Genomic DNA, 25,269 nt, shown 5'->3' with positions numbered 1-25,269 from the left:
AGTGTCAGACTTTATTTTTTGGGGCTCCAAAATCACTGCAGATGGTGACTGCAGCCATGAAATTAAAAGACGCTTACTCCTTGGAAGGAAAGTTATGACCAACCTAGATAGCATATTCAAAAGCAGAGACATTACTTTGCCAACAAAGGTCCATCTAGTCAAGGCTATGGTTTTTCCAGTGGTCATGTATGGATGTGAGAGTTGGACTGTGAAGAAGGCTGAGTGTCGAAGAATTGATGCTTTTGAACTGTGGTGTTGGAGAAGACTCTTGAGAGTCCCTTGGACTGCAAGGAGATCCAACCAGTCCATTCTGAAGGAGATCAGCCCTAGGATTTCTTTGGAAGGAATGATGCTAAAGCTGAAACTCCAGTATTTTGGCCACCTCATGTGAAGAGTTGACTCATTGGAAAAGACTCTGAGGCTGGGAGGGATTGGGGGCAGGAGGAGAAGGGGACGACAGAGGATGAGATGGCTGGATGGCATCACTGACTCAATGGACATGAGTCTGAGTGAACTCTGGGAATTGGTGATGGACAGGGAGGCCTGGCGTGCTGCGATTCATGGGGTCAGAAAGAGTTGGACACGACTGAGCGACTGAACTGATGAACTAGTCTCCAGTTAACTCTTGAAATTATAGCTAAAAGTTTTCTTTGTTAATTGCTTTTGATTATACTAAAATAGAGCTAACAGAGGAGAGGAGCAAATTTGCTTAAGGGAAATACTATAATAGTATTTGGCACACACTTATTAAACCAGTTTAACTTGATTTTGCTGTATTTTTTTTAAAGACTTTTTAATTTATTTTTTAAAACATTTATTATTTATTTTTGGCTGCATGGGGTCTTTTTGCTGCTCCTGAGCTTTCTCTAATTGCAGGCTTCTCATCGCGGTGGCTTCTCTTGTTGCGGAGCGCAGGCTCCAGAGGGCTGGCTCAGTAGTTGTGGCACATGGGCTTAGTTGCTCCGCGGCATGTGGGATCTTCCCAGACCAGAGATCTGTGTCACCTCCATGGGTAGCGGTTTCTTAACCACTGGGCCACCAGAGAAGTCCATGACTTTACTGTATTTTTGATTGGCCAAGGGTGGGTAAGAGACTTTACAAAGCTGCTCTCTTAATTTCTTGAGTTAGAGAAAGTCCTTGATTTCTTTCTTAGCTCGTTATATAGCCTGTGTTAATCTAGCTCTTTTGACTTTCTCCATGTACCTTCATTCTGTCTCCACTCAATAATTATTTGGGGCTTGTGTTTTGGATCCAGGTATTTAAGAAGAATGAGAAGGAAATTAGGCCAGATTTATTCCACAAGGTGAGACTGAAATAGGAGTTGATCTTAAGCATAAAGCCAAAATGAAATCAAGCACATAAATATGCAAGGTGATTCTGAAGTTTGCTTCTAAATTAAATATAAATCTGTAGCAAGCTACATCATTTTTCTGAGTCAGCTCAGGGCCACCTGGCAACCTCTATTGTTGTTTGCCGTGTAGTAAATCTACTTAAGGCCTTGAGTTCAGCTGTCTTTCTATTCAAATAAGGCTATCATCCCGCACCCCATCCTGAGTGCCACACAGCATGTGGAATGTGGAGTCTTCATTTCCTGACTAAGGATGGTAGAGCTTGTGCCCCCTGCATTGAAAGCATGGAGTCTTGCCCACTGGACCACCATGGAAGTCCTGGGGATCTTTTTCTTGAAACTCATGAAAATAGGACAACAGATTCTGTTATCAGCCTCAACAGTGGCAGTCACTCACTCTGGTTTTTGTTTTTGTTTTCCGCATTAAAAAAAATGTTAAGCCTTTATTAGGAAGTTGCTTTCATGTTCTCTCCTGCTGGAATAAGTCTGTATATCTAAGGATGCTAAAAGCCTTACTGCCAAGCCAGTTTTGAATACAAAGTCTAAACTGGGAAAGGAGGCTTCATTGGGGTGGTGGCCAAGAAGCTCGTCAGTTGTAGATGTAGTTTAAAAGGCCATTGGCTCACTTGCAAGAATGCTGGCAGCCTCAACATCTACTGCAAATTCTTCTCACTAGGCCATTGTTTTTGAATTTCTTTCCCACTGGGAAACCCAAGAATGTCTCTTGCCTTAGTGTACCATTCTCAGCTGATCTCTTCCCCTGAGATGTTAGGAATGGTGCACTGCAACATCCCTGGTGAGTCACAACCCAAGAGGCAGGAAGCCGTGCAGATTCTTCTCATTGTACCCACCACCCTGTCTCTCTGTGACTCAGTCCACACTCATAAAAGGTCATAAACAACATGCCTTGAGAAGCATCTGATGCTTAGAAGTATCAGAACCAGTCAAATAGCCTGTGCAAGAGGGGAACTAACTGTCCTGGCTCACTTGGTACTGACAAGTTTCCTGGGACACAGTCCCTGGCAATCCCTTTCAGTGCTGGCCCTGGCAATCCTAGACAAACTGGGAAAGTTGGTCACACTATGCTCAGTTATTTAGCAGAGAAGGAACTGAAGCCAGGAGGCTGACTTGCCCACACTAACAAAATTAGTCAGATCTGGAATTAGAATCCATATCTATTGATGCTTGAGTTCAGTACTCTTTCTGCCCTGGTCCTTCCTTATATTTCCACACGGCCTTGCACAGTGTAGGTGCTTAAGTTTCTGTTGTGATTGGGTTTTGAGTTCAAGGGAAATGCTTTTTACAGATATGATCATTCCTAATTAGCTGTGATCTCACTCAAGGTCATCATGAATCAGTAGTCTCTACTTCTTGAGTCTGAACAGAATAGACTGAGTGAAGGGGAGGGAAGTTTAGTGAACAATGACAAAGTGGTTAAGAAAACAGAAGGATTGTGCAAAGATGGAAAGACCTGTGTGTGCAGGTTGGCTGAGCAACACCGTAGCAGGGGACACGTAGAAATATGATACGGGGTGTAAACACTGATGAGAAGGGCGCATTGTTTCCCTGCCTCAGAGTGTGGGAATGACCATGTGATGAAAATAGTGTCACCTGCTGTTCACGTTACATGGTTTCCAAGGACTTCAAAAGGAACTAACTCCAGCAGTATTTGTCCTTCTGGGTGTGATATCTGCCCTATTTTTCTTACCAGTTTTCTCCCCTGGATACTTAATATTCAGATGTTAATAAAGTAGTATGAATTACGAGGGATCCTTAAGTCTGTTATACCTAGATCTTAGTGATCTCTTGTCTAAACACCGCTGTTTATACCATTCAGTGCTCTAGTCTTCTCAGCTGCAGAAGGCGCTGGTGCTCTCTCTAGGAGGGAACAGGAAAAGCAGTAGAGAAGTGACTGCTAGAAACAGGGGTCCGGGAGCATTATTTATTGTGGCCGTCTTCAGGCGTTCATTCTCTAGGGTAGTGCTTGGCAGTTGATTTCTTTTATCTGGAATGGAGCCCAAGGAAGTAATACATGAAAAGGGAGCAGCAACAACAAAATGGAAGTGACTAAGGTGTTTTGAGACTTACTAAGATGGGTGTTACTCTCAAAATGGAAGCCAGGTACCTGCTTTTCTATTCCACCACACCTGTTCCTGCTGGCGACCAGAGACAGAGTTACCTGTTCTGACTAATCCCTCAAAGCAGAGGTAAACAGAGGCAGAGCTGACCTACTTTATAAATACCTGTATAGTGTTAATCAGTAAACTTCTTGTAGGCAGAGGTCAAGCAGCCTACAGTCATTCTGCTTTAGGCTGAAAGCCACACTGGAGCCGACCTTAGTTAGGGTAGTGCTTCTCAGAAAGTGAGAAGCACTAAAAAGCAAGAAGGGAGATGAAAAAACAAGTGTTGGGTAAAAATGCAGATTATTGGACCATACCTCGGACATTCTGAATCAGATTTTCTCTTTCTTTTTAAATAAACTTTAAAATTTAGAACAGTTTTAAATTTATAGAAAAGTTGGAAAGATAGTAAAGAGTTGCCATATACCACACACCCGGTTTTGCCTGCCATTAATATGTTATTATATATTAATATGGTACATTTCAACTAGTGAACCAAACTGATGCTTTATTATTAACTAAAGTTCATACTGTATTCAGATTTCCTTAGTTTTTTTTAAAAAATTTAACTAATTTTTGGCTGTGCTGGGTCTTTGTTGCTGTGTGCAGACTTTCTCTAGCAATAGCGCACGGGCTGCTTTTATTGCAAAGCATGGGCTTTAAGCTTGGCATCTTCAGTAAGTGCAGCACATGGGCTCAGTAGTTGCGGCTCACGGGCTCCAGATCTTGGGCTCGGTTGCCCCACAGCATGTGGAATCTCAGTTGCCCCACAGCATGTGGAATCTTCTAGGAGCAGGGATGGATCCTGTGTCCCCTGCAGTGGCAGGTGGACTCCAACCACTGGATGACCAGGGAAGTCCAGCTTTCCTTAGTTTTTAACTGCTGTCCCATTTCTGCTCTAGGATCCTGTCCAGAATTTGTTACATTTTGTCATCATCCTTAGGCTCTTCCTGGTTCTGATAGTTTTTCAGACTTTCCTTGTTTTTGATAACTTTGATGGCTTTGGAAAGTACTGGCCAGGTGTTTCATAGAATACTCTTCCATATGGTTTTGTCTGATGTTTTTCTCATAATTAGACTGGGGTTATGGGTTTTTAGAAAGACGACCACAAAGGCAAAGTGCCATTCTCATCATATAGTGTCAGCAGTGTGTGTATGTTTAGTTGCTCAGTCGTGTCTGACTCTTTGCGATCCCATGGACTGCAACCTGCCAGACTCCTCTGTCCATGGGATTCTCCAGGCAAGAATACTGGAGTGGGTTGCCATGCCCTTCTCCAGGGGATCTTCCCAACCCAAGGATTGAACCCAGGTCTCCAATATTTCAGGTGGAATCTTAACCATCTGAGCCACCAGGGAAGCACAAGAATACTGGAGTGGGAAGCCTGTCCCTTCTCCAGGGGATCTTCCTGACCCAGGAATCAAACCAGGGTCTCCTGCATTGCAGGTGGATTCTTTACCAGCTGAACTACCAGGGAAGCCCAGTGTCAAGGGTATATATTATCAACATGACTTTTTATTGTTGATGTTAATTTTGATCACCTGGCTGAGGTAGTTAATATTTTAAGTCTTCTCCAGTGTAAAATTTATTCTTCTTTCCTTCCGCTCTTTTTTAAAGGAAATTACTACCTGCAGCCCACACTTAAGGGGTAGGGAGTTAGCCTTCACATAAATTATTTGGAATTCTTTTGCATGAGAGATTTGTCTATTTTTCACCATTTATTTATTCAATAATTTGTATTAGCAGAGACTCATGGACATTTATTGTATATTATTCCATGTTCCCATTGTGTTTTGATCGTTTGTTTTTAGCACATTATTACTTTCAGACATGTGGGGGTAGGGGCACTCAGTTTTTTCAATATGCTTTCCTTATGTTTCCAGGCGCACTATGTGTAAGCAGATACTGACAGGGAAGAATTTCTTTCTTGTGTTTGTGAGATCTTTTGAGTCACATGGGGCCTAGCTAAAAATAAGAGTCTTGGGCCCTTTCTCTGAAGATTCTGATTTAGTGGTTCTAGGGTGAGCTCCAAATATCTGGATTTTATCATTTTTCCTCCAATGATTTGTAGGACCAAGCATGTTTGGTAAGCATAGCCTTAAGGAAATTTTAATTGAGACTTTTGAATAAGGCTTAATTTAGATAACAGCTACAATCATGGCATTGAAAGAATAAATGCTTCACTGTTGGAGTTCCAAGTGTTTTCAGATGCACCCTGTCATTTGTTTCTCATTAAAATATGAAGGAAGAAGAACATTTTGTAAATGAGAAGAGTGAAAACCCAGATGGTAAGGTGGCTTTCCTAAGATCGCATAGTTGCATACACCACCATAAGGCAGAAAAGAAAAGCAACAATAGAATGTGTTGTATTTTGGGAACCAAAATAACATTACTAAGTAAAGTAACTAAAAACATAGCTATTAGCCTTTTGATGATTTGAACAGTAAAGATTTGTTTGTAATGTCTTTTCCTTCCATCACAGTAAACTGTGTTTACTTTGTATACTGAGCAACTACTTTCTGCTGAGAATAGGCTGGTCTCTTAACTTTGTAACTAACTCCTTCTTTGAAACTTGGAGATATAAATCTGTCATTTTTCTAGGGCTGCCATTACAAAGTACCAGAATCTTGTTTTAAACAGAAACTTACTCTCTGCTAATTCTGAAAGCTAAAAGCCAAAGTCAAGGTGTTGACTGGTCATTTTCCCTCAAAGCCTCTGGGGAAGGAGGATGTTGCTTCTCCAGCTTCTGGCAAGGCCAGGCATTTCTCCGTGGTGGCAGTGTAGCTCCAGTCTCTGCCTCCATCTTCACATGTGCATCTTCCCTCTGTGTCTTCCAGTGGCATTCTTCTCTTCTTACAAGGACACTAGTCAGATTGGATTAAGGTCCCACCCTACTGCAGTATGACCTCATCATAACTTTACATTTGCAATGACCCTGTTTTTCAATAAGGTCACATTCTGAGGTAATAGGGGTTAAGACTACATCTATTTGGGAGATATAATTCAGTCCGTAACAAATTCACATACCACAGAATTCATCCTTTTAAAGTGTACCGTGTTTTTTTTTTTACTATATTTGCTTGGTTGTACAACCAACATCACTAATTCCAGAACCTTTTCCACATTCCAGAAAGAAACCCCATACCCATTAGCAGTCACCTTCCCCTCTAGCCTCCCTTCACTGACAGCCAGTTATCTGGGTTTTTATGGATTTGCCTATTCATAATAGTTCATATCAATGGACATTTCATAAAACGGAATCATATGACAAGAGGCCTTTTATGTCTAGCTTTTTTTACTTACCATACCATTTTCAAGTTTCATCCATTTTATAGCATGTATCAATACTTCATTCCTTTTATGGCTGAATAATTTTCCATTGAATGGATATACCACTTTTGTTTATATATTCATCAGTTGATGGACACCTGGGTTGTTCCCACTTTTTGGTTACTATCAATAATTCTGCTGTGAATATTCATGTACAGGGTTTTTGGGGGGTTTTTAGTATTTATTTGGCCACACTGGGCCTTCGTTGCAGCATGTAAACTTGTAGTTGCAGCATGTGGGATCTAGTTCCCTAACAAGGGGTTGATACCCAGGGCCCATGCCCTGGGAGGGTGAAGTCCTAGCCACTGGACACCAGGAAGTCCCCGAGTACAAGTTTTTGCATGAATGGACTTGCTGGGTCATATTGTTAATTATGTTTAACATTGTGAGAAATTACCAGTTTTCCAAAGCAGCTGCAACTAATTCTCACCAGCAATGTAAGAAGATTCTAATTTCTACACATCCTCCTCAGGACTTGTCATTGTCTTTTTGATCACACTCATCCTAGTGGAAATGAGGTGGTATCTTATTGTGGATTTGCACTGCCTTCATGACTAAGGATACTGAGCATCTTTTCACGTGTGTATTGGGCATTTGTATATCCATCTTCTTTGGAGAAATACCTGTTTAAATTCTTTGCCCATTTAAAAATTGAGATGACTTTTCATTGTCACATTTTAAGAGTTCTTTATATATGCTGGATAGTCTCTCTCTCTCTCTCTCTCTATATATATATATATAATATAACTATGATTTGCAGAATTTTTCCTCCCATTCTGTGGATTGTCTTTTCATTTTCTTGATGGTGTCCTTTTGAAGCACAAAGGTTCTTAATTTTGATGAAGTCCAACTTACCTACCTTCTGTCAGTTGTGCTGTAGGTATAATATATAAGAAACAGCTGAAAAGTAGGTACTTTAAGATGGTTAGAGAAAAGATGATTTTGAAACTCACATAATGCAACGTGCTAGACAGGTTTTCAAGGACAAGCATGGAAACCCCAACCTTAAAATAGAATGAACTGTTTTAAATGGTTTTGACTTGTATTTGCCCAGAGACAGACCTTTTAGGTGATTTCTGGAAGTTCCAGCTCTATGTTAAGAACATAAATAACCAAAGAAACATTTTAATATTATAGAAAATTCTACAAAAATTTTTATACAACATTGAGAAATCAGAATGGTCACTTTATTACTGAAAAGAGAATGCATTTGCGATGAAAACTTGTAGCAAATAGCAGAGTCACAATACAGCTGACTGGGGAATAGGAAGTACATGTTCTAACCACATCTCATCTGATATTGACTCATGATAGTCTGTTGACCACTGAAATAAAAGAATTTCCATAATTTAGCAAATCTATTTTTACGAAGCTTTTGTGTTTAAATGAAGGCCTAGATGGTATGTTTCTAACCCTTATAGGCTTATGATATGTTTCTGACCCTACTAGGGAGAAAAGGGTAGGAGACAAGTCACTCTGGCAACTCAGGAAGCAGCAGGTACTCCTCCAGCATTTGATTAGAAACTACAAGGCCTGGAGCTTGGTTTAAGACCAGAAACAAGTAACCAGCAGAGAAATGCCAGGGCTTCTACCTCATTGCTCAGCGGAGAGCCTGTTCTAGTTGTAGATGCACTTTTCTTTTCCCCCTTGAGGACATTTGTACTAACTTCAGTAACAACACTAACAAAACTGCTTTTGCTGTGTCACTAGCATGCTTTAAATTGCTTTAAAAAATAACTCACTTGTTTTGTTCTTTCTTGGAATATTTTATTTTATAAAGTAGTCCACTCTTGGTGATATGTGTTTATATGCATATACACACACACACACGTACATATATTTTTCATCTAGATTATTTTTCAGAGAAGTGATTAAATTTTGATCCTAATATTTAAGCAAAACAGTGTCAACATTAGTTTTCCATTGGTAGCAATGGCCTCTTATTTTCTTTAAAAATACAGTTAGACTCCTTTAAATGGCCAGAAATGATTCAACATTTTAACTTTATAGTTTTTAGGTAGTATAGACTTTATTTCATAGATTGTCAGTTTTTTATTAACATCACAGTTTATTAGCTTGAGGGTTTAAATTCTTCCCTCAACATGCAAACTAATATTGTAATAAAAAGGGAATTTTTCTCTTCAATATTAATGTTACAGAGTTCTATAGCACAATGCTATCATCTCTTTTGTAGCACTTATTTGTATCTTTTAAAAGTGCCTTAATGATCCCTTTAGGTTGTTGGTGGAGTTTTCTTTTACAGAAATTTTGCTTTAGGTGCTCCATTAATAAAAATATGGTGTCTCCAAGGTTTCTTTTTAAGAATTTCCATGATAAGCTTTAGGAGAAGGCAATGGCACCCCACTCCAGTACTCTTGCCTGGAAAATCCCATGGACAGAGGAGCCTGGTGGGCTGCAGTCCATGGGGTTGCTAAGAGTCAGACACGACTGAGTGACTTCACTTTCACTTTTCACTTTCATGCATTGGAGAAGGAAATGGCAACCCACTCCAGTGTTCTTGCCTGGAGAATCCCAGGGATGGGGGAGCCTGGTGGGCTGCCGTCTATGGGGTCGCACAGAGTCGGACATGACTGAAGTGACTTAGCAGCATGATAAGCTTTTAAACATTGGATTAAGTAGAATGAGATTATTTGTTTTTCAGTTGCTAAGTCATGTCTGAATGCCAGGCCCCTCGGTTCTCCACTATTCCCTGGAGTTTGCTCAATTCATGTCCATTAAGTTGGTGATGATATCTAAGCATCTGATCCTCTGCTGCCCCTATCTCCTCCTGCCATCAATCTTTCCCAGCGTCAGGGTCTTTTCCAGTGAGTCAGCTATTCCCATAGGGTGGCCAAAGTATTGGAGTTTCAGTTTCAGCATCAATCCTTCCACTGAATATTTAGGGTTGATTGCCTTTAGGATTGACTGGCATGATCTCCTTGCAGTCAAAGGGACTCTCAAGAGTCTCCTCCAGGACCACAATTGGAAGGCATCAATTCTTTAGTGCTCAGCCTTCTCTGTGGTCTGACTCTGTGGTCTCATATTCGTACATGACTCCTGGACCATAGAAAAACCATAGCTTTGACTAAACAGACCTTTGTTGGCAAAGTGATGTCTGTGCTTTTTAACATGCTGTCTAAGTTGTCACAGTTTTTCTTCCAAGTAGCGTCTTTTAATTTCATGGCTACAGTCACCATCTGCAGTGATGTTGAGGCCAAGAAAACAAAATCTGTTACTGTTTCCACTTTCCCCCCTTCTATTCCAGATGTACTATCTTAAGTTTTTTAATGCTGAATTTCAAGCTAGCTTTAAAGAGGAAACTCTGACCTTCAAGAGGCTCTTTAGTTCCTTTTCACTTTCTGCCCTTAGATTAGTATCATTTGCAAATCTGAGGTTGTTGACATTTCTCCTGGCAATCTTGATTCCAGCTTGCGATTCATCCAGCCCTGCATTTCACATGATGTACTCTGCATAAAAGTTAAATAAGCAGGGTGATAATATACAGTCTTATTGTACTTCTTTCCTAATTTTGAACCAGTCAGTTGTTCCATGTTGGGTTCTAAATGTTGCTTCTTGAAACAAAAGTTTCAAACCCACATACAGGCTTCTTGGGAGACAGGTAAGGTAGTCTGGTACTCCCATCTCTTGAAGAATTTTCCAGTTTGTTGGGATCCACAAAATCAGAGGTTTTAGTGAAGCAGAAGTCAGTGTTTTTCTGGAACTCCCCTTCTCCATGATCCAATGAATTTTGGTAATTTGGATCTCTGGTTCCTCTGCCTCTTCAAAATCTAGCGTATACATCTGGAAGTTCTCGGTTCACATATGCTGAAGTCTAGCTTCAAAGATTTTGAGCATAACCTTGCTAGCAGTGAAATGAGCACAACTGTATGGTAGTTTGAATGTTCTTTGGCATTGCCCTTCCTTGGGATTGGAATGAAAACTGACCTTTTCCAGTCCTGTGGCCAAGTTCAGTTTTCCATATTTGCTGACATATTGAGTGCAGCACTTTAACAGCAGCATCTTTCAGGATTTGAAGTAGCTCAGCTAGAATTCCATCACCTCCACTAGCTTTGTTCATAGTAACGTTTCCTAAGGTCCATTTGACTTCACACTTCAGGATGTCTGGCTCTCGGTGAGTGACCACACCATCATGGTTATCCAGGTCGTTAAGACCTTTTATGTATAGTTCTTTCTGCCCTTAGAAAAACATAAAGCTCAAGGCAAATATTATATCACTGTTTCAATCCAAGTCACTTATCAATAGATTTAATTTGTAAAGAATTATTGTTAATTAAGGGGCAACTGCTTTATCATAACTGGAGACTCATTAAAATAAAACAGATGTAAAGAATTTTTGATGTGTTTCTCAGTTTTAAGTATTCACCTTTGAACAAGTCAGAACTTATATCAGTATCTAATTGTATAATTATTATTCCCATGGAAACTCTAGAGGTCACAAACTTCTCCCACTTTTTCCTGTTGTTTTAGCCATAAAACTTCTGGTGGCATTTTGGAGAAATATTCAATGAAAATATCTTCAACAAAGAGTGAGGAAAGCTCTGGAGGGAATGTGGAACACTGAAAGGCGGGTTCAAACCTCAGCCATTAAGCCTCTTACCTTCTTTATCAGTAAGGATATCTTTAACTAATTCAATATTGTATTAAAGAGGGAATTCCCTGCACTCCAGTGGTTAGGACTTGCTTCCACTGCTGGGGGCCTAGGTTCATCCTTGGTCAGGGAACCAAGATCCTACAAGCTTCAGGGTAAGGAAAAGAAAAAAATCCCAAACAACCCAATATTGTGTTAAGATGATACAAAGAAATAGGTTATAGAATAGTGTCCAACTCAAAGTTCTTAATTCTATGATGACATGATATTTTTTCATAAGTACTGATATTCGTATAGTACCTTAATCTAGGTTAATTCAGGATGCCAGGTCGCTAAATGATGAGCAGAAACCTTAATGTTTACAAACACACTAAATGAAACAAAACACAAAATGATATAAAAGAAACAAACAAAATTTTATCCTGGGAATATCCCAGTCTAGCATTTGCCTTGCAAAGGAATACCTTTCTGAGTTCAAATTCATCCTACATCAGTGCAGTTCAACAGTTTTTAAGTGTCTAGTTGGTGTCACACAGGCAGTTATAGAAGACAAAATGTCTCACTGTCAGGAGGCATAGTCTAAAAGGGAAATATTAAAATGTAATGTGATGCTCAATGCACGGAAGAATATATGAAGTACTGTAGGAACACAGAAGAAGCAGCAGTTATAGTTGCTTGGTCTGAGGGGAGGGTAAGAAGCCTTAAGGAGTTATCTAGGGAAAGTGACATTTTAAACCAGATCTAAAAGGAGTGGAAGTCAGCACTATAGAACAGGCAGAGAAGGGCATTCACGTGAAGGAAACAGTAAGTATACAAATTCATAGAGACGATTAGGAAGACAAAGAATGCAAACCACTGCAAAGAATGTGCCCAAAACAGGACTCTTCAGAGAAAATAGGCTGTTTTAGAGAAAATATTATTTGCTCCACAGAAATGGTTTTCTGGACTCTTTAAGACTAACCAGCCATCTTTTGTGGGTAAAATAATTTCACATACAAGAATGATAAAGAAAATTAGCTTTATTTATGTAAATTAGAAAAATTGATTGTAGTGTTAGAATTTGTCAAATGTTTTCATTCTGAACAATTTACAAGTGTATTTATATACAAACATAATAAAATAGAGTACATCACATTGCTTTTGCTTGACTCCAAGTGTCTCTCCATTGTGAACATGCCCCTCTCACTTCGGGTTTTAATTTTTAATGGGGAAGTGCTTTGTTTTGACACAGTGTTTAATTCACACAGTATAATGCTGAAGTGGAAGGAGAGTCAATGATCATTAACAATTAAAAAATACTTTTCAACCAAAATGACTTCATCATCAGATTTTTCTATATTAAAATATGTTTCATGTTAAAAAAACATACTTTTATTAATTGATGATCTAAATTTATACTAAATTTAACATTTATAGAAACCCATAGTTAATTAAAATATAGATATGAATTATAAGCGCATTGGTATGAATGTTTGCCACAAATGAAAATGAAGAAAATTGTTAGGAACAGAGGTAAAAGAAAATCCATGGGAGAAATTGAAATGCCCTGGTTATATTTAAAATGATTAAAATGTCAATTTTCCAAACTCAATACAAATAAAACCAATAGATCATAAAATGTCATGATATTTATAGATATCGAATCTTAAGTTACACTGTAGGACTGTAATTAATTTGTACTATTATATATATATTAGATACTTCCAAGCCAAGTTTCCTAAATAGCTTTCCAGTCACTTACATTGTTTGAGAACTCCAAGAAAGTTTAATACAATTACTGAATAAGGCAGAATTTTAAATTAGCAATTGGGATACAATATAAATGCAGATAATTTAGAGTCAAATCTATATCTGTAAATGTATTAAGTATACCATATGTATATAGACTGGTAGAAGAAATAAATTTTGTTTTTAAAGCAGTGGTTGGTTTTCTAAGTTTAGTTCTTTAGCATTTTATTGACATTCCTGGCAAGAATTCTGACTGAGCTCTATGGTTTTATTATATGAAAGAAAAAAAAAAAAAAAACCCCACAAAAAGTAAGTTGGCTGTGACTTTCCAAAGCAAGCTATTTAAATTAAAATAAATAGCCAGACCTGAAGTGCACTTGTGTCTAAAATGTCACTTTTGCCCCCAAAGTGAAGGAAATGATCAAGTATTGTGTTAAGGTGCTTACTAGTTTAAAAAAAAAAAAAATCAGAGGAAGTTGGTCTTTAACTGGATGCTTGAACTCTTCCCAGAGTTCTTAGTATGTTTAGATGTTGGTGTCTTGACTTTGACAGTTTCTTGATTGCCCTTTATAGCAGCTTCAAGGCGGGCTTTCAAGGCTGGAGAAGAAGCCATTACACTTTTAAAGACCGATGAGTACTGAGGCCCAATCTGCATGAGATTTTGCAAAGCAAAGTCATGGAGATTTCTCATTACGGAAGTTGCTGATGCCAGGGCATTCTCGTCCAAAACAAAGGAAATGAGGATAGGCAGAAGACAGGCCACGAGCTGAGAGCCTGCAAAGAACACAGACGTGTAAGTGCTGGCTCCACGGATGCAGATGTTCCATGCACACTTGACAGGAACCTATTTCCCCAGCCTGAAGGGAAGCAGTTCTTCCGATCTCTTCTCCCAAACCGATACTAAATAATATCAATACTTGGGGTTAACATCAACATCTGCCTTTTTGCAAGTGTGAAAATACAATATTAAGTGACTAGAGGGATGTTCTATACTTTAAAGAACATTCAGGTTCTGACCCTGCTCGTATGCATTCAGCGCTAGCACTTACGGTGCTGTTCCTCAGCCACGGCCACCAGTGCTTCCAAGACCTTTATGCCTTCTTGAAAGATCTGAAGCTCAGCAGTGTCTTCAGGTTTCCTCCTATCTATTTCCTGCAACTTTTCCACGATAGAGGATACTAAAGAGTAAATGTATGGATAGGAAACAGCTGGATTCGGATACTGAAAAATGGAAAGGAGGAGCTGATAGGTCTTGATTTGTACCTAGTCAGATACGAGACAAAAAAAGTATAAACCATAAATACAAGTTTACATTTACATTAAAATGTAAGTTTTAATTTTTAAAAGTTTAAAAATGTAAAGGAAAAATTTTTCCTACCCCCCCCACCCCCAAACTTAAAACTTATTTCTATTTTATCTTCAATTCTGGAGGTCCAAACACTAAATTCAAGCTTGCATGCTAAAAGTGGTTGTGACAGCTTGGAGTGGGAATAAAGTAGTTAATTTTTCTTTTTTTGACTAGTTTCTATTTTCCCCCTTTATGTGTCTCTCTGTAATATATATATTAAAAAAAAACAACTTTGAAAAATATTTTGGAGATTTGGGAAAACGTTTTAGATGAAGAATGACATATATCTGATGCAATGAAGGTGTTAGGGAACTGTGTCTAGACTGTATTAATTATGTGTCACCACGTATCAGAGACATGACTTTGAGACTGCTACATAAAGCTCCTGTTAGGATAGAGGAAATAAACAGGACAGAAGAATAAAAGAATGCTCAAACTACCGCACAATTGGACTCATCTCACATGCTAGTAAAGTAATGCTCAAAATTCTCCAAGCCAGGCTTCAGCAATACATGAACCGTGAACCTCCTGATGTTCAAGCTGGTTTTAGAAAAGGCAGAGGAACCAGAGACCAAATTGCCAACATCCGCTGGATCATGGAAAAAGTAAGAGAGTTCCAGAAAAACGTCTATTTCTGATTTATTGACTATGCCAAATCTTTGACTGTCTGGATCACAAGAAACTGTGGAAAATTCTGAAAGAGATGGGAATACCAGACCACCTGACCTGCCTCTTGAGAAATCTGTATGCAGGTCGGGAAGCAACAGTTAGAACTGGACATGGAACAACCGACTGGTTCCAAATAGGACAAGGAGTACGTCAAGGCTGTATATTGTCACCCTGCTTGTTTAACTTCTTTGCAGAGTACATCATGAGAAACGCTGGACTGGAAGAAACACAAGCTAGAATCAAGATTGCTGGGAGAAATATCAATAACCTCAGATATGCAGATGATACCACCCTTACGGCAGAAAGAAAGCCTCTTGATGAAACTGAAAGTAGAGAGTGAAAAAGTGGGCTTAAAGCTCAGCATTCAGAAAACGGAGATCATGGCATCTGGTCCCATCACTTCATGGGAAATAGATGGGGAAACAGTGGAAACAGTGTCAGACTTTATTTTTTTGGGCTTCAAAATCACTACAGATGGCGACTGCAGCCATGAAATTAAAAGACGCTTACTCCTTGGAAGGAAAGTTATGACCAACCTAGATAGCATATTCAAAAGCAGAGACATTACTTTGCCAACAAAGGTCTGTCTAGTCAAGGCTATGGTTTTTCCTGTGGTCATGTATGGATGTGAGAGTTGGACTGTGAAGAAGGCTGAGCGCCGAAGAATTGATGCTTTTGAACTGTGGTGTTGGAGAAGACTCTTGAGAGTCCCTTGGACTGCAAGGAGATCCAACCAGTCCATTCTGAAGGAGATCAGCCCTGGGATTTCTTCAGAGGGACTGATGCTGAAACTGAAACTCCAGTACTTTGGCCACCTCATGCGAAAAGTTGCCTCATTGGAAAAGACTCTGATGCTGGGAGGGATTGGGGGCAGGAGGAGAAGGGGACGACAGAGGATGAGATGGCTGGATGGCATCACTGACTCGATGGATGTGAGTCTGAGTGAACTCCGGGAGTTGGTGATGGACAGGGAGGCCTGGCATGCTGCGATTCATGGGGTCGCAAAGAGTCAGACATGACTGAGCGACTGAACTGAACTGATACATCAGATATACAAATAATCCCTTATTTAATTCATTGTGATGATGTTTGAAAGATTTTTTTTTTCTGAGAGAAAACCTGGTTCCTGAATTTTAGGAGTTTATTTGTGATCATGTGCTACAAACTTATTCTGTAGCACCTAAAAATATAGGAAATTAACCAAGTGAATAAAAGGATCAGAAAGGAATGGGATTAATTTGTATGTGCTGTTTTTGAAATTGGTCTCATTATTTTACAATCTTATACTGAAGGCATGTGCTAGAGTCTTCCTTTCCCTTCCCTTCTGCAGGAAAACCCACTAAAGTTCTAGGAATGTATCAATTTTAAGATGCCCTATTTAAAATTTAGTTGGTGGTATTTTTAATCTTTTTTTTATCTTTCTCTAACTACATTCTATCCTCAGGGCCAAAAAACAAGACCATTATTATTTGACTTTAACCTAAGAATATGAAATAATCCAAACCTAAAAATAAAAACTTCAGTCTGGTACTTTTTGTTGGAACCAAAATCACAAAGAAAAGTTTTTAAAAGCCTAAACGTATTCCTATTATTATAAACATCTGTCTTCTAAGGACACTTACCATAGGATCTTTTATCTCAAGAGTGACCTTAAATTTCTCAATACAGCGCTTCTGAAGGCATGGGATCGTAGTTACTTCTGGACTTGTAGACAAAATAAATACTGTGATAGCAGTAAGCAGACTGACTTCATCAAGTTCTTGGTGTGTTCCATCTACTAAGGAGAAGTAATCTATGAAAAACAGATCCTGATACTGTCATATTTTCTGTCTTATGTATCTGTGAAACTTTCTCCAGTTTGGTAGTAACGATTTCTTTTGGGCACCAGAGGGTTGCAGACAATAATAAATAGTGACTTACTAAGAATCCTGGCAAATGACATAGCTTCAAAATGCACATTTTAAGTAATTCTAGAGTCAAGAATTACCAAAGTAATTATAATCTTCACAACTAAAGTGAAAGTGAAGTCACTCAGTCGTGTCCGACTCTTTGCGACCCCATGGACGGTAGCCCACCAGGCTCCTTCCATCCATGAAATTTTCTAGGCAAGAGTTCTGGAGTGGGTTGCCATTTACTTCTCCAGGGGAATCTTCCCGACCCAGGGATTGAACCTGGGTCTCCCACATTGCAGGCAGACGCTTTACTCTCTGAGCCACCAGGGAATCCCTCACAAGTAAAGAGATCAGTAAATACATATATATATTTACTAGATATATGCATTTATTGGTTGTGTGACCTTGGATATTTAACCTTGTCTTCAGTTTTCTCATCTTGAAAATGGTACTTAAGTTTATAAGTTAAATGAGTTAATCCTCATATAGCATTCGGAATAGCATGTTGTACATAAATGCTCATAATAAATTAACTATTATTATTTTTATTGGGGAGAAATACAGAGGTGCTTGGACAATTGTCTTTTCTTTGCTAAGTTTAAAGTATTCATATTTTGATAATACATGTGTCAAATGAAAATAACTTAGCATTTTGTTACATATCCTATTTCTTAAGAGTACAGAAAAATGTGAAAATCTGTGTGTGTCACAATCATTTAAAGGAATTTTCTACTAGATGTAATTTACCTTCATTTTCCAAAGTCCTACTCTCATTAAATAATTTTAATAAACCTGCTGTGGAAAATCAATGTTATTTGACAAGGCGTGGCAAATTCAATTCATTAAATTGTGTAAGAATGGATTGCTCCTTAGGAAGAAATTAGATATACATACTCTTTGGTAACATTCACTTATCAAATACTGAAGAAACTTTTTATGTGCCAGCATTCTTTTTGGCCCTAGGAATACAATTTACAGAGAAGATGTACTATATGCCAGAAAGTAAATAAAGAATTTAATTTCAGCTAGTCACAAGGTCTATGGCAACCCGGAGTTGCTACACTGGGCAGTCAGAGGAAGGTTTGAGGAGATTAATACTTGAATCGACACTTGCAACATGGCAGCAATGAAGGCAAAATATTATAGATGGAAGGAGATATATTTATAAGAATAATCTGGATAATTTTAAGGTAAAATAGGTGCAAGGCCTATTATTAAAATTATGAAAGCATTATTACAAGCACTTTATATTTAATCCTCACAGTAACATCATGAGGAAGGTATTCCCCATTTCCCCCATTTTATGGACAAGATATTGAGGAATAGAAATTCAGTAATTTGCCACAATCACACAGTTATTAGTGAGGTGTTGAGTTTGGTTCGTCTAGTCAAGGCTATGGTTTTTCCTGTGGTCATGTATGGATGTGAGAGTTGGACTGTGAAGAAGGCTGAGTGCCGAAGAATTGATGCTTTTGAACTGTGGTGCTGGAGAAGACTCTTGAGAGTCCCTTGGACTGCAAGGAGATCCAACCAGTCCATTCTGAAGGAGATCAGCCCTGGGATTTCTTTGGAAGGATTGATGCTGAAGCTGAAACTGCAATACTTTGGCCACCTCATGCGAAGAGTTGACTCATTGGAAAAGGCTCTGATGCTGGGAGGGATTGGGGGCAGGAGGAGAAGGGGACGACAGAGGATGAGATGGCTGGATGGCATCACTGACTCGATGGACGTGAGGCTGAGTGAACTCCGGGAGTTGGTTATGGACAGGGAGGCCTGGCGTGCTGCAATTCATGGGGTCGCAAAGAGTCGGACACGACTGAGCGACTGATCTGATCTGAGTTTGATTGCAAAGAATATACTAGTACTTACAGTGCCACAGTGTTTCCCATACAGCCAAGTTATTTTTAGTCATTTACAGTGACTGGAAACTACAAGAGCTAGTCTGTGTAGTATAAAAATCTCTTTTTATTCCCCGTAAATAATGTTCTCCTGGGTTCCTCTTCCACTTTCTTCTAAAATTTCCTTATTCTGCCACTCATGCCCCAATTCCCTTATGTGCTTAGTCTCTCAGTCATGTCCGACTCTTTGCGACCCCATGGAGGGTAGCCCGCCAGGCTCTTCTGTCCACGGGATTCTCCAGGCAAGAATACTGGACTGGGTTGCCACGCCCTTCTCCAGGGGATTTTCCCCTCAAGGACTGAACCCAGGTCTTCCGCATTGCAGGCGGATTCTTTACCATCTGAGCCACCAGGGAAGCCCAGAATACTGGAGAGGGTAGCCTGTCCCTTCTCCAGGGGATCTTCCCGACATAGGAATAAAAGTGGGGTCTCATGCAGTGCAGGCTGATTCTTACCAGCTGAGCTACCGGGGAAGCCTAATGTTCCTCTCTTTTACCTACAATAAGACGCACGGTTCCCTTAACATTAGCTCTATGTGGTAAGGAATTGAGGCCTCTTGCTAACAGCCAGTGAGAGACTGAGGCCTCTTATCAACAGCCACGAGCCAGAAATGGGTTCTTTGGCTGTGACCCTGGCCATCATCTTAACAGTAACTTCATGAGACACCCTGAGACAGAACCACCCAGCTACACGGCTCCCCGATTCCTAACCCTCTAACACTGTCAGATAACAAATGTTCGTTCTTTGAAGCCACTAAGTTTTGGAGCAATCTGTTATGTTGTAAATGTTTTCTCTAGCACGATCAGCCCCTTCCTAATTTCTTCTCACTAGCGAGTCCAAATCCTTCATGTCCTAACCTCATTCCCCGACAGACAACAGAAAACCATCTGTGTGCCTGTGCGTGGAGATGAAAGAGGCAAGCTCATCATAACTCAACCTAACAACCTACACTTACTACTTTCCATCCTTACCTCCTTGTCTTCATACTGGCAGAGATTCATCCTTCTAAATGCGCTGTGAATTTTTTTTTTCCTTTTCTGCCTAGAAAAGGGATGCTGCTTTCTTCCCTAACAGTTCCAACTCCAACACTATCTCCACCTTTTCTCCCCACTAGCAGGAACTCATGCTAGACCCTCATCTGAAAAAAAAAAAAAAAAACCCACCTTCCTTGACCCTGTATCTTCCTTCACTTTCTTGTCTTGTGGTCAAGAGAAGCCTGAACTTGATCCTTCACCTCCTTACTACTCATTTGTACCTAAACACTGTAAAGCATGATCTCGAGTGTAATTTACACTGCTGCCCAGTCTCTGGTCATTAAAACTCTTTTCCTTGGATTCTGATACTGCATTATATTCAGAATCTCCTCCCATCTTGTTGCATAAACCCAAGTTAGGTGATTTCAACCATCCCATAGGTGGCACTGACAACTCCTGAACACATGCTGTCTAAAACCATCTCTAGCCAGCCTTTCTTGAATCCCTGACCGCTTCACAGTTTGTTCCACTTGATTATCCTGTAGACATTTCAAAATCAATTCACTATCTTCCCCTGAAAACCCTCCCTTTTGTATTTCTGTTAAGAGCACCATGGATGCTCAAATCACCTTAACCTTTCAACTCCTGTAGCAAACTACCAGTAAATTTTGTTAATACTTGCTTAACATTTTAGTTTTCATTATCCCATTCCTCATATCCTTACTGCTACAATCTTGTCTCCAACAGTCTTGCTTTCTTCTCTGTGTTGCTGCTGAAGTGAGTCTTTAGAAATGCAGACCCTATCACTTCGATACATTTTAAGAACATGCCTATTAAAGGCAGTCCAAATCACCAGTCATGCCAAACCTTTCATCATCTGACCCCATGTACCATCCAACTTCATCTCTTTACTCGTTACCGTTCACTACCTTCTTACTCTTTCCCCTCAAACCCACACTCACTCATTGCACTATTGCTGTCCCCAAATATACCGTACTATTTAAGTTTCCTGGTCTTGTATCAAAATGTGTGAGAATACATTTCTGTGATGTCTATGTGGAGAATGGAGAATACTTTCTTATCCTTTAGGAAACTCTTTTGAGAAATCTCTTCTGGTAGTTAGAGGGGTACCACTGAGCTCCCCTCCATAGTGGGAGGTCCTGCCCAGCTGTGAGGAGCGTGGTCAACTCCCTCAGGTTGACCTCAGCCCCAGAGTTGTCTTGACTGACATCACAGTCTTCAGGGGGCAGCCACATCTGAGCTGGAGTGCAAACACTTATCCTTTGAAAGGCAGTATTCAGAGGACCCCCGCAGGTGTGCTGAGTTCTGCTGGACACTTGTACTGCAGTATGACTACTTTTGCCTAACACTGCTTTCCCCACTGCCTTCAAAAATACTCGCTCGCCAAACTGCATCTCAGCATGCGCTTCCACAGAACTCTACTGTGACACTCTGCCTGGTTCACTCAAACAGAGCCATTCTAATTTTTTGCCAGTTGTCTCTATTTCATTATACTAGAAATGCAGTAATAAGTAAGATACTACTGTTGCCTTCAGGAGCTTCTATGGTATTAATCACACCCAATGGCAATTTGTAAGTACTAGACTTCCCTAGTGGAGAAGGCAATGGCACCCCACTCCAGTACTCTTGCCTGGAAAATCCCATGGACGGAGGAGCCTGGGGGGCTGCAGTCCATGGGGTTGCTAAGAGTCGGACACGACTGAGCGACTTCACTTTGACTTTTCACTTTCATGCATTGGGGAAGGAAATGGCAACCCACTCCAGTATTCTTGCCTAGAGAATCCCAGGGATGGGGGAGCTTGGTGGGCTGCCGTCTATGGGGTTGCACAGAGTCGGACATGACTGAAGCGACTTAGCAGACTTCCCTAGACTCCCAACTGTGGGCACAAAGTGTGTGGTCAATCAGTTGCTGCATTCAACTGAAATCTTTTTACCATATGAAACAGAATATGAAAAAAAAAAAAGAAACAGAATATGGTGAACTATGACACTGATAAACAGAACAAAGAAGGCAGGGTTAATTGTAATATGTGTAAACACTTATTACAATCACAATGACAATGTTGAAAATAAAATCTATATAACAATAACAGAGAAAAACTAATTTGAACAGATATTGAACATAATACTGGCTATCATTTACTGATATATGCCAAGTAAAAAGTGAAATAATTTTCATATATGTTACTGATCTAACAGTTTCCTGTAACACAATCTCCTTATTTTGTTAATGAGAAAACTAAGGCTCAGAGAATTAGATAGCATGTCTAGTCACTTAGCACTGGTGCTGGAGTAAGGATATAAACCAGATCAGTCTTGAATTATAATATATATCTTATCCAGTTTTCAGTATACTGTGTGTATTAAAAAATTCTGACATGGATGACACCATATTTTAAAATTAACATATTATTACATTTGAATGTCCCTCACTGTCAACACACAGGCTTCTAGCCATTTTTTTGCATTAATGTTAAAGATACTAAAATGAGACCACAGATATCTGCTACCTATGATACATACCCTCTAAATATGTAGTGAACACGGTCTCCTCTAGATGAGACTGCCAAACATGATCAAGTAAACAGCTTATTCTCAAAAAACTGTCTGTCTTGCTTTATAAAACACACTGCACAACTGCTTCCAAACAGCCTGACTTACCTGGATCCCAACAGTCAAGAATCGTAGTTAAAGCACTACGGAGAAGGTCCGTCCAAGCAGTATGGCTCTTTTCTGCTCGGGCCATGGGAGAAGACAATATTCCTTTCAGAGCCTGTAGGGAAGCTGCAACCGTTGAAGACAGCTGGCCCCCAGGTAACTTCACGGCAGTTTCCCTGAGGACTCCAATTGTGAGGTACAGTATAGTAGGAAGGATTGAGATGCTTCCTATAAGACATTTTGAAAAACACTATTTCAGTCTATATGTAGTTCCTCAAAAGAAATTACCAAATGAGTAAGGTTATGTCAAAGATTTCTAGCTTTTAAGATTATTTTTCATTAATGATTATAACAATTTTAATAACCTTAAGATTTTAAAGGTTGGATAAAATTTAGGTTCTAATTGGACATGTTATTTAAATTATATCACAGTATCATTATCTTGTGCTGTGTGATTTTATTTGGTAGTTGACAAACATTGAATTTATTTTTTTTTTTAGTGTGGTAAAATATTTTTAACAAAAATTTACCACTTTAACCTTTTTTTTCTTTTTTTTTTAATTTGGCTGTGCTGGGTGTTAGTTGTGGCATGTGGGATCTAGTTCCCTGATCAGGGATCAAGCCCAGGCCACCTAACGGAGTCTTAGCCACTGGACCACCAAGGAAGTCCCACTTTGACCATTTTTAAGTGTATAGCTCAGTGGCATTAAATACATTCACTACCACTATGCATTTGGGGGATTTATTTTATATTAAGCCTTGCAATTTGCAGTGAGTTAGTACAAAAAATTAAAAGTTTCCATGGCTACTAAGTAGTTAAAAAGTCTCTTTGTTTAAAAGGAAAGGGAAGAGACTAAAGTTAAAACGGTCAATTAAGTTTTCCCAGGGGCTATCCACAAAACTCATGTAGTGTATTTTTGCCCTTAATCCTTTGCTAGTCACTTTTTCTGCATTCTTGGTATAAGGCAGGTGTGAGAATAAGGAATACAAGGTTTTAAGTCAAACTGAAGCTTGAAGTTATATTAAGCTTATAATATATAACATATATTATATGAGACTTACGTAAGACTTATATGCTGTCTGTATATAAGTCTGTCAAGTCACATTTAAGCAGAAATATGCTTACCAATTAAGTATCTATTAAGTACTGAGTCCTTATTATGTGCTAGGGTACTAGAGGGTAAACATTTTGCTGGAAGTAAGACATATGTCTGTATATATATATGTATATTTATCTTCTCTATATAGTAACAGATAACATATAATGCCTCTATATATAACAAAAAAACCTATGTATATACATATGGAAGCTGTACACACACACACACACACACACACACACACAGAAAAACAAAACTCAGTATGAGAGTTTTTAGGGAAGCCTTCACGGATGAAGTAGGGCTGGAGTTGAATTTCAAAGGAAGGCAGAATTTTAAAAAGGAGAGAAGGGGTGTTGTCATTTCAGATCAAGTAACACCACTGGCAATAGCACAGAACGGGGCTAAGCATGGAACCTCCTAGGTTTATGGTTCACACAGAAGGTATCAGGAGGCAGCTGTACTCAGCAGAGCCCTATGGAGAGCCTTGGATACTATATTAAAAGTATGGACTTGATTCCAAACAGAACTGGATATGATGAGAAGCTTCTATCAAAACTGAGGCAGGGAAAGTCCATTAGATACTGTATACCAAAAGACGCCCCAGAGAGATTAATTGCCATCAACTGGTTTAAAATATTTCTTAAAAAAAAAAAAAAAAAAACCCACCATTGAAGAGCATTATTTTTCTAGAGTACATGCTGTCCCTATATTTACTTTCATCCTTTTACTAAAATAAATTACTATACCATTAATCGTAAAGGATTAAAGACAATACCCAAATCTTTGGGTCACCATTTGTTTAATGAAAAAAAGATTTGCAACCATTATCTCCATTATCTATTAAAACCATTTCTCTCCTTTCAGGTCAAGTAAAGCCATCACATACCACAACATACCTTCAGGAGAGCACACTGCAGGAAGTTCAGAGAGGATAACTAACGCGGCTGAAACCAACCTACTTCCATCTTCTGACAGCATCTGTGGCTTTGCTGCTTTCACTCCTGGGCTACCTGTCAATTTAGGATTTAGCCCTGGCAGCTGCCTAACTAGAATGCACACACACAGCTCCAATGTTGCAAAGACCAAAGACTTCCCAGGCACAAGTCCTCCTGTGTCCTTTCCCTCTCCAAATTCTGGCAAGGTTTCCTTTTCAGCAGCCCCATCATCGACTGGAAAACAAAAAGACCAGTGTTGAATAAATACTTCACGTTTGCTTTGCTTCTGTTGTAGGTAACACATTTAAATGGGTCAAGCCTTGGGTCTTAAAGAATGAAAGAGAAAGCAGTTATGGAGGTAAAAGGAGTTGTTGTTGTCTTTATTTGGACTTCTTATTGTAGTGGATCAAAAGAAATCCTCGGGGACCTTCTCAGCCTTGCATATTGTCTGGTTAACTCCATGCAGTTAAGATGTGAACCTGAAAGCTAGAGCTCCAGCACTGACTTGACCACCGTAAGTGGTGGCTGGGCAGAAAGATACAGACTGAGGTCTCTGTCTTTATGAAACTGCCACCTCAGCCCAGGACTGCCAACCTCTGGAGATCTTGTAGATGAGAGAATAAGTCCTTGTGTTTTAAATCT

At 39.5% G+C, this 25,269-nt stretch overlaps 1 protein-coding gene across 10 annotated transcripts in view; it reads right to left on the bottom strand.

The window, feature by feature from the left end:
• Positions 1 to 12,408: 12,408 nt before the first annotated feature.
• The window catches only part of HEATR5A (HEAT repeat containing 5A), a 105,571-nt gene continuing 92,710 nt past the window's right edge, over positions 12,409 to 25,269 (bottom strand). For 9 of the 10 annotated variants that reach the window (XM_044932956.2, XM_044932955.2, XM_044932952.2 and 6 more), the window contains 5 exons: positions 24,589 to 24,861; positions 22,596 to 22,820; positions 16,772 to 16,926; positions 14,182 to 14,395; positions 12,409 to 13,906 (listed from right to left, as the gene is read on the bottom strand). In XM_044932956.2, the coding sequence (XP_044788891.2) occupies positions 13,599 to 13,906; positions 14,182 to 14,395; positions 16,772 to 16,926; positions 22,596 to 22,820; positions 24,589 to 24,861 (1,175 nt within the window). In that variant the 3' untranslated portion in view covers positions 12,409 to 13,598. The remainder of the gene's footprint in view (positions 13,907 to 14,181; positions 14,396 to 16,771; positions 16,927 to 22,595; positions 22,821 to 24,588; positions 24,862 to 25,269) is intronic. The other variant, XM_044932958.2, reaches the window with a different exon arrangement.

Source organism: Bubalus bubalis, chromosome 20 (assembly GCF_019923935.1).
Source record: "Bubalus bubalis isolate 160015118507 breed Murrah chromosome 20, NDDB_SH_1, whole genome shotgun sequence".
In the NCBI taxonomy this organism is placed as follows: Eukaryota; Metazoa; Chordata; class Mammalia; order Artiodactyla; family Bovidae; genus Bubalus; species Bubalus bubalis.
This window is presented reverse-complemented; position numbering and strand designations above follow the sequence as displayed.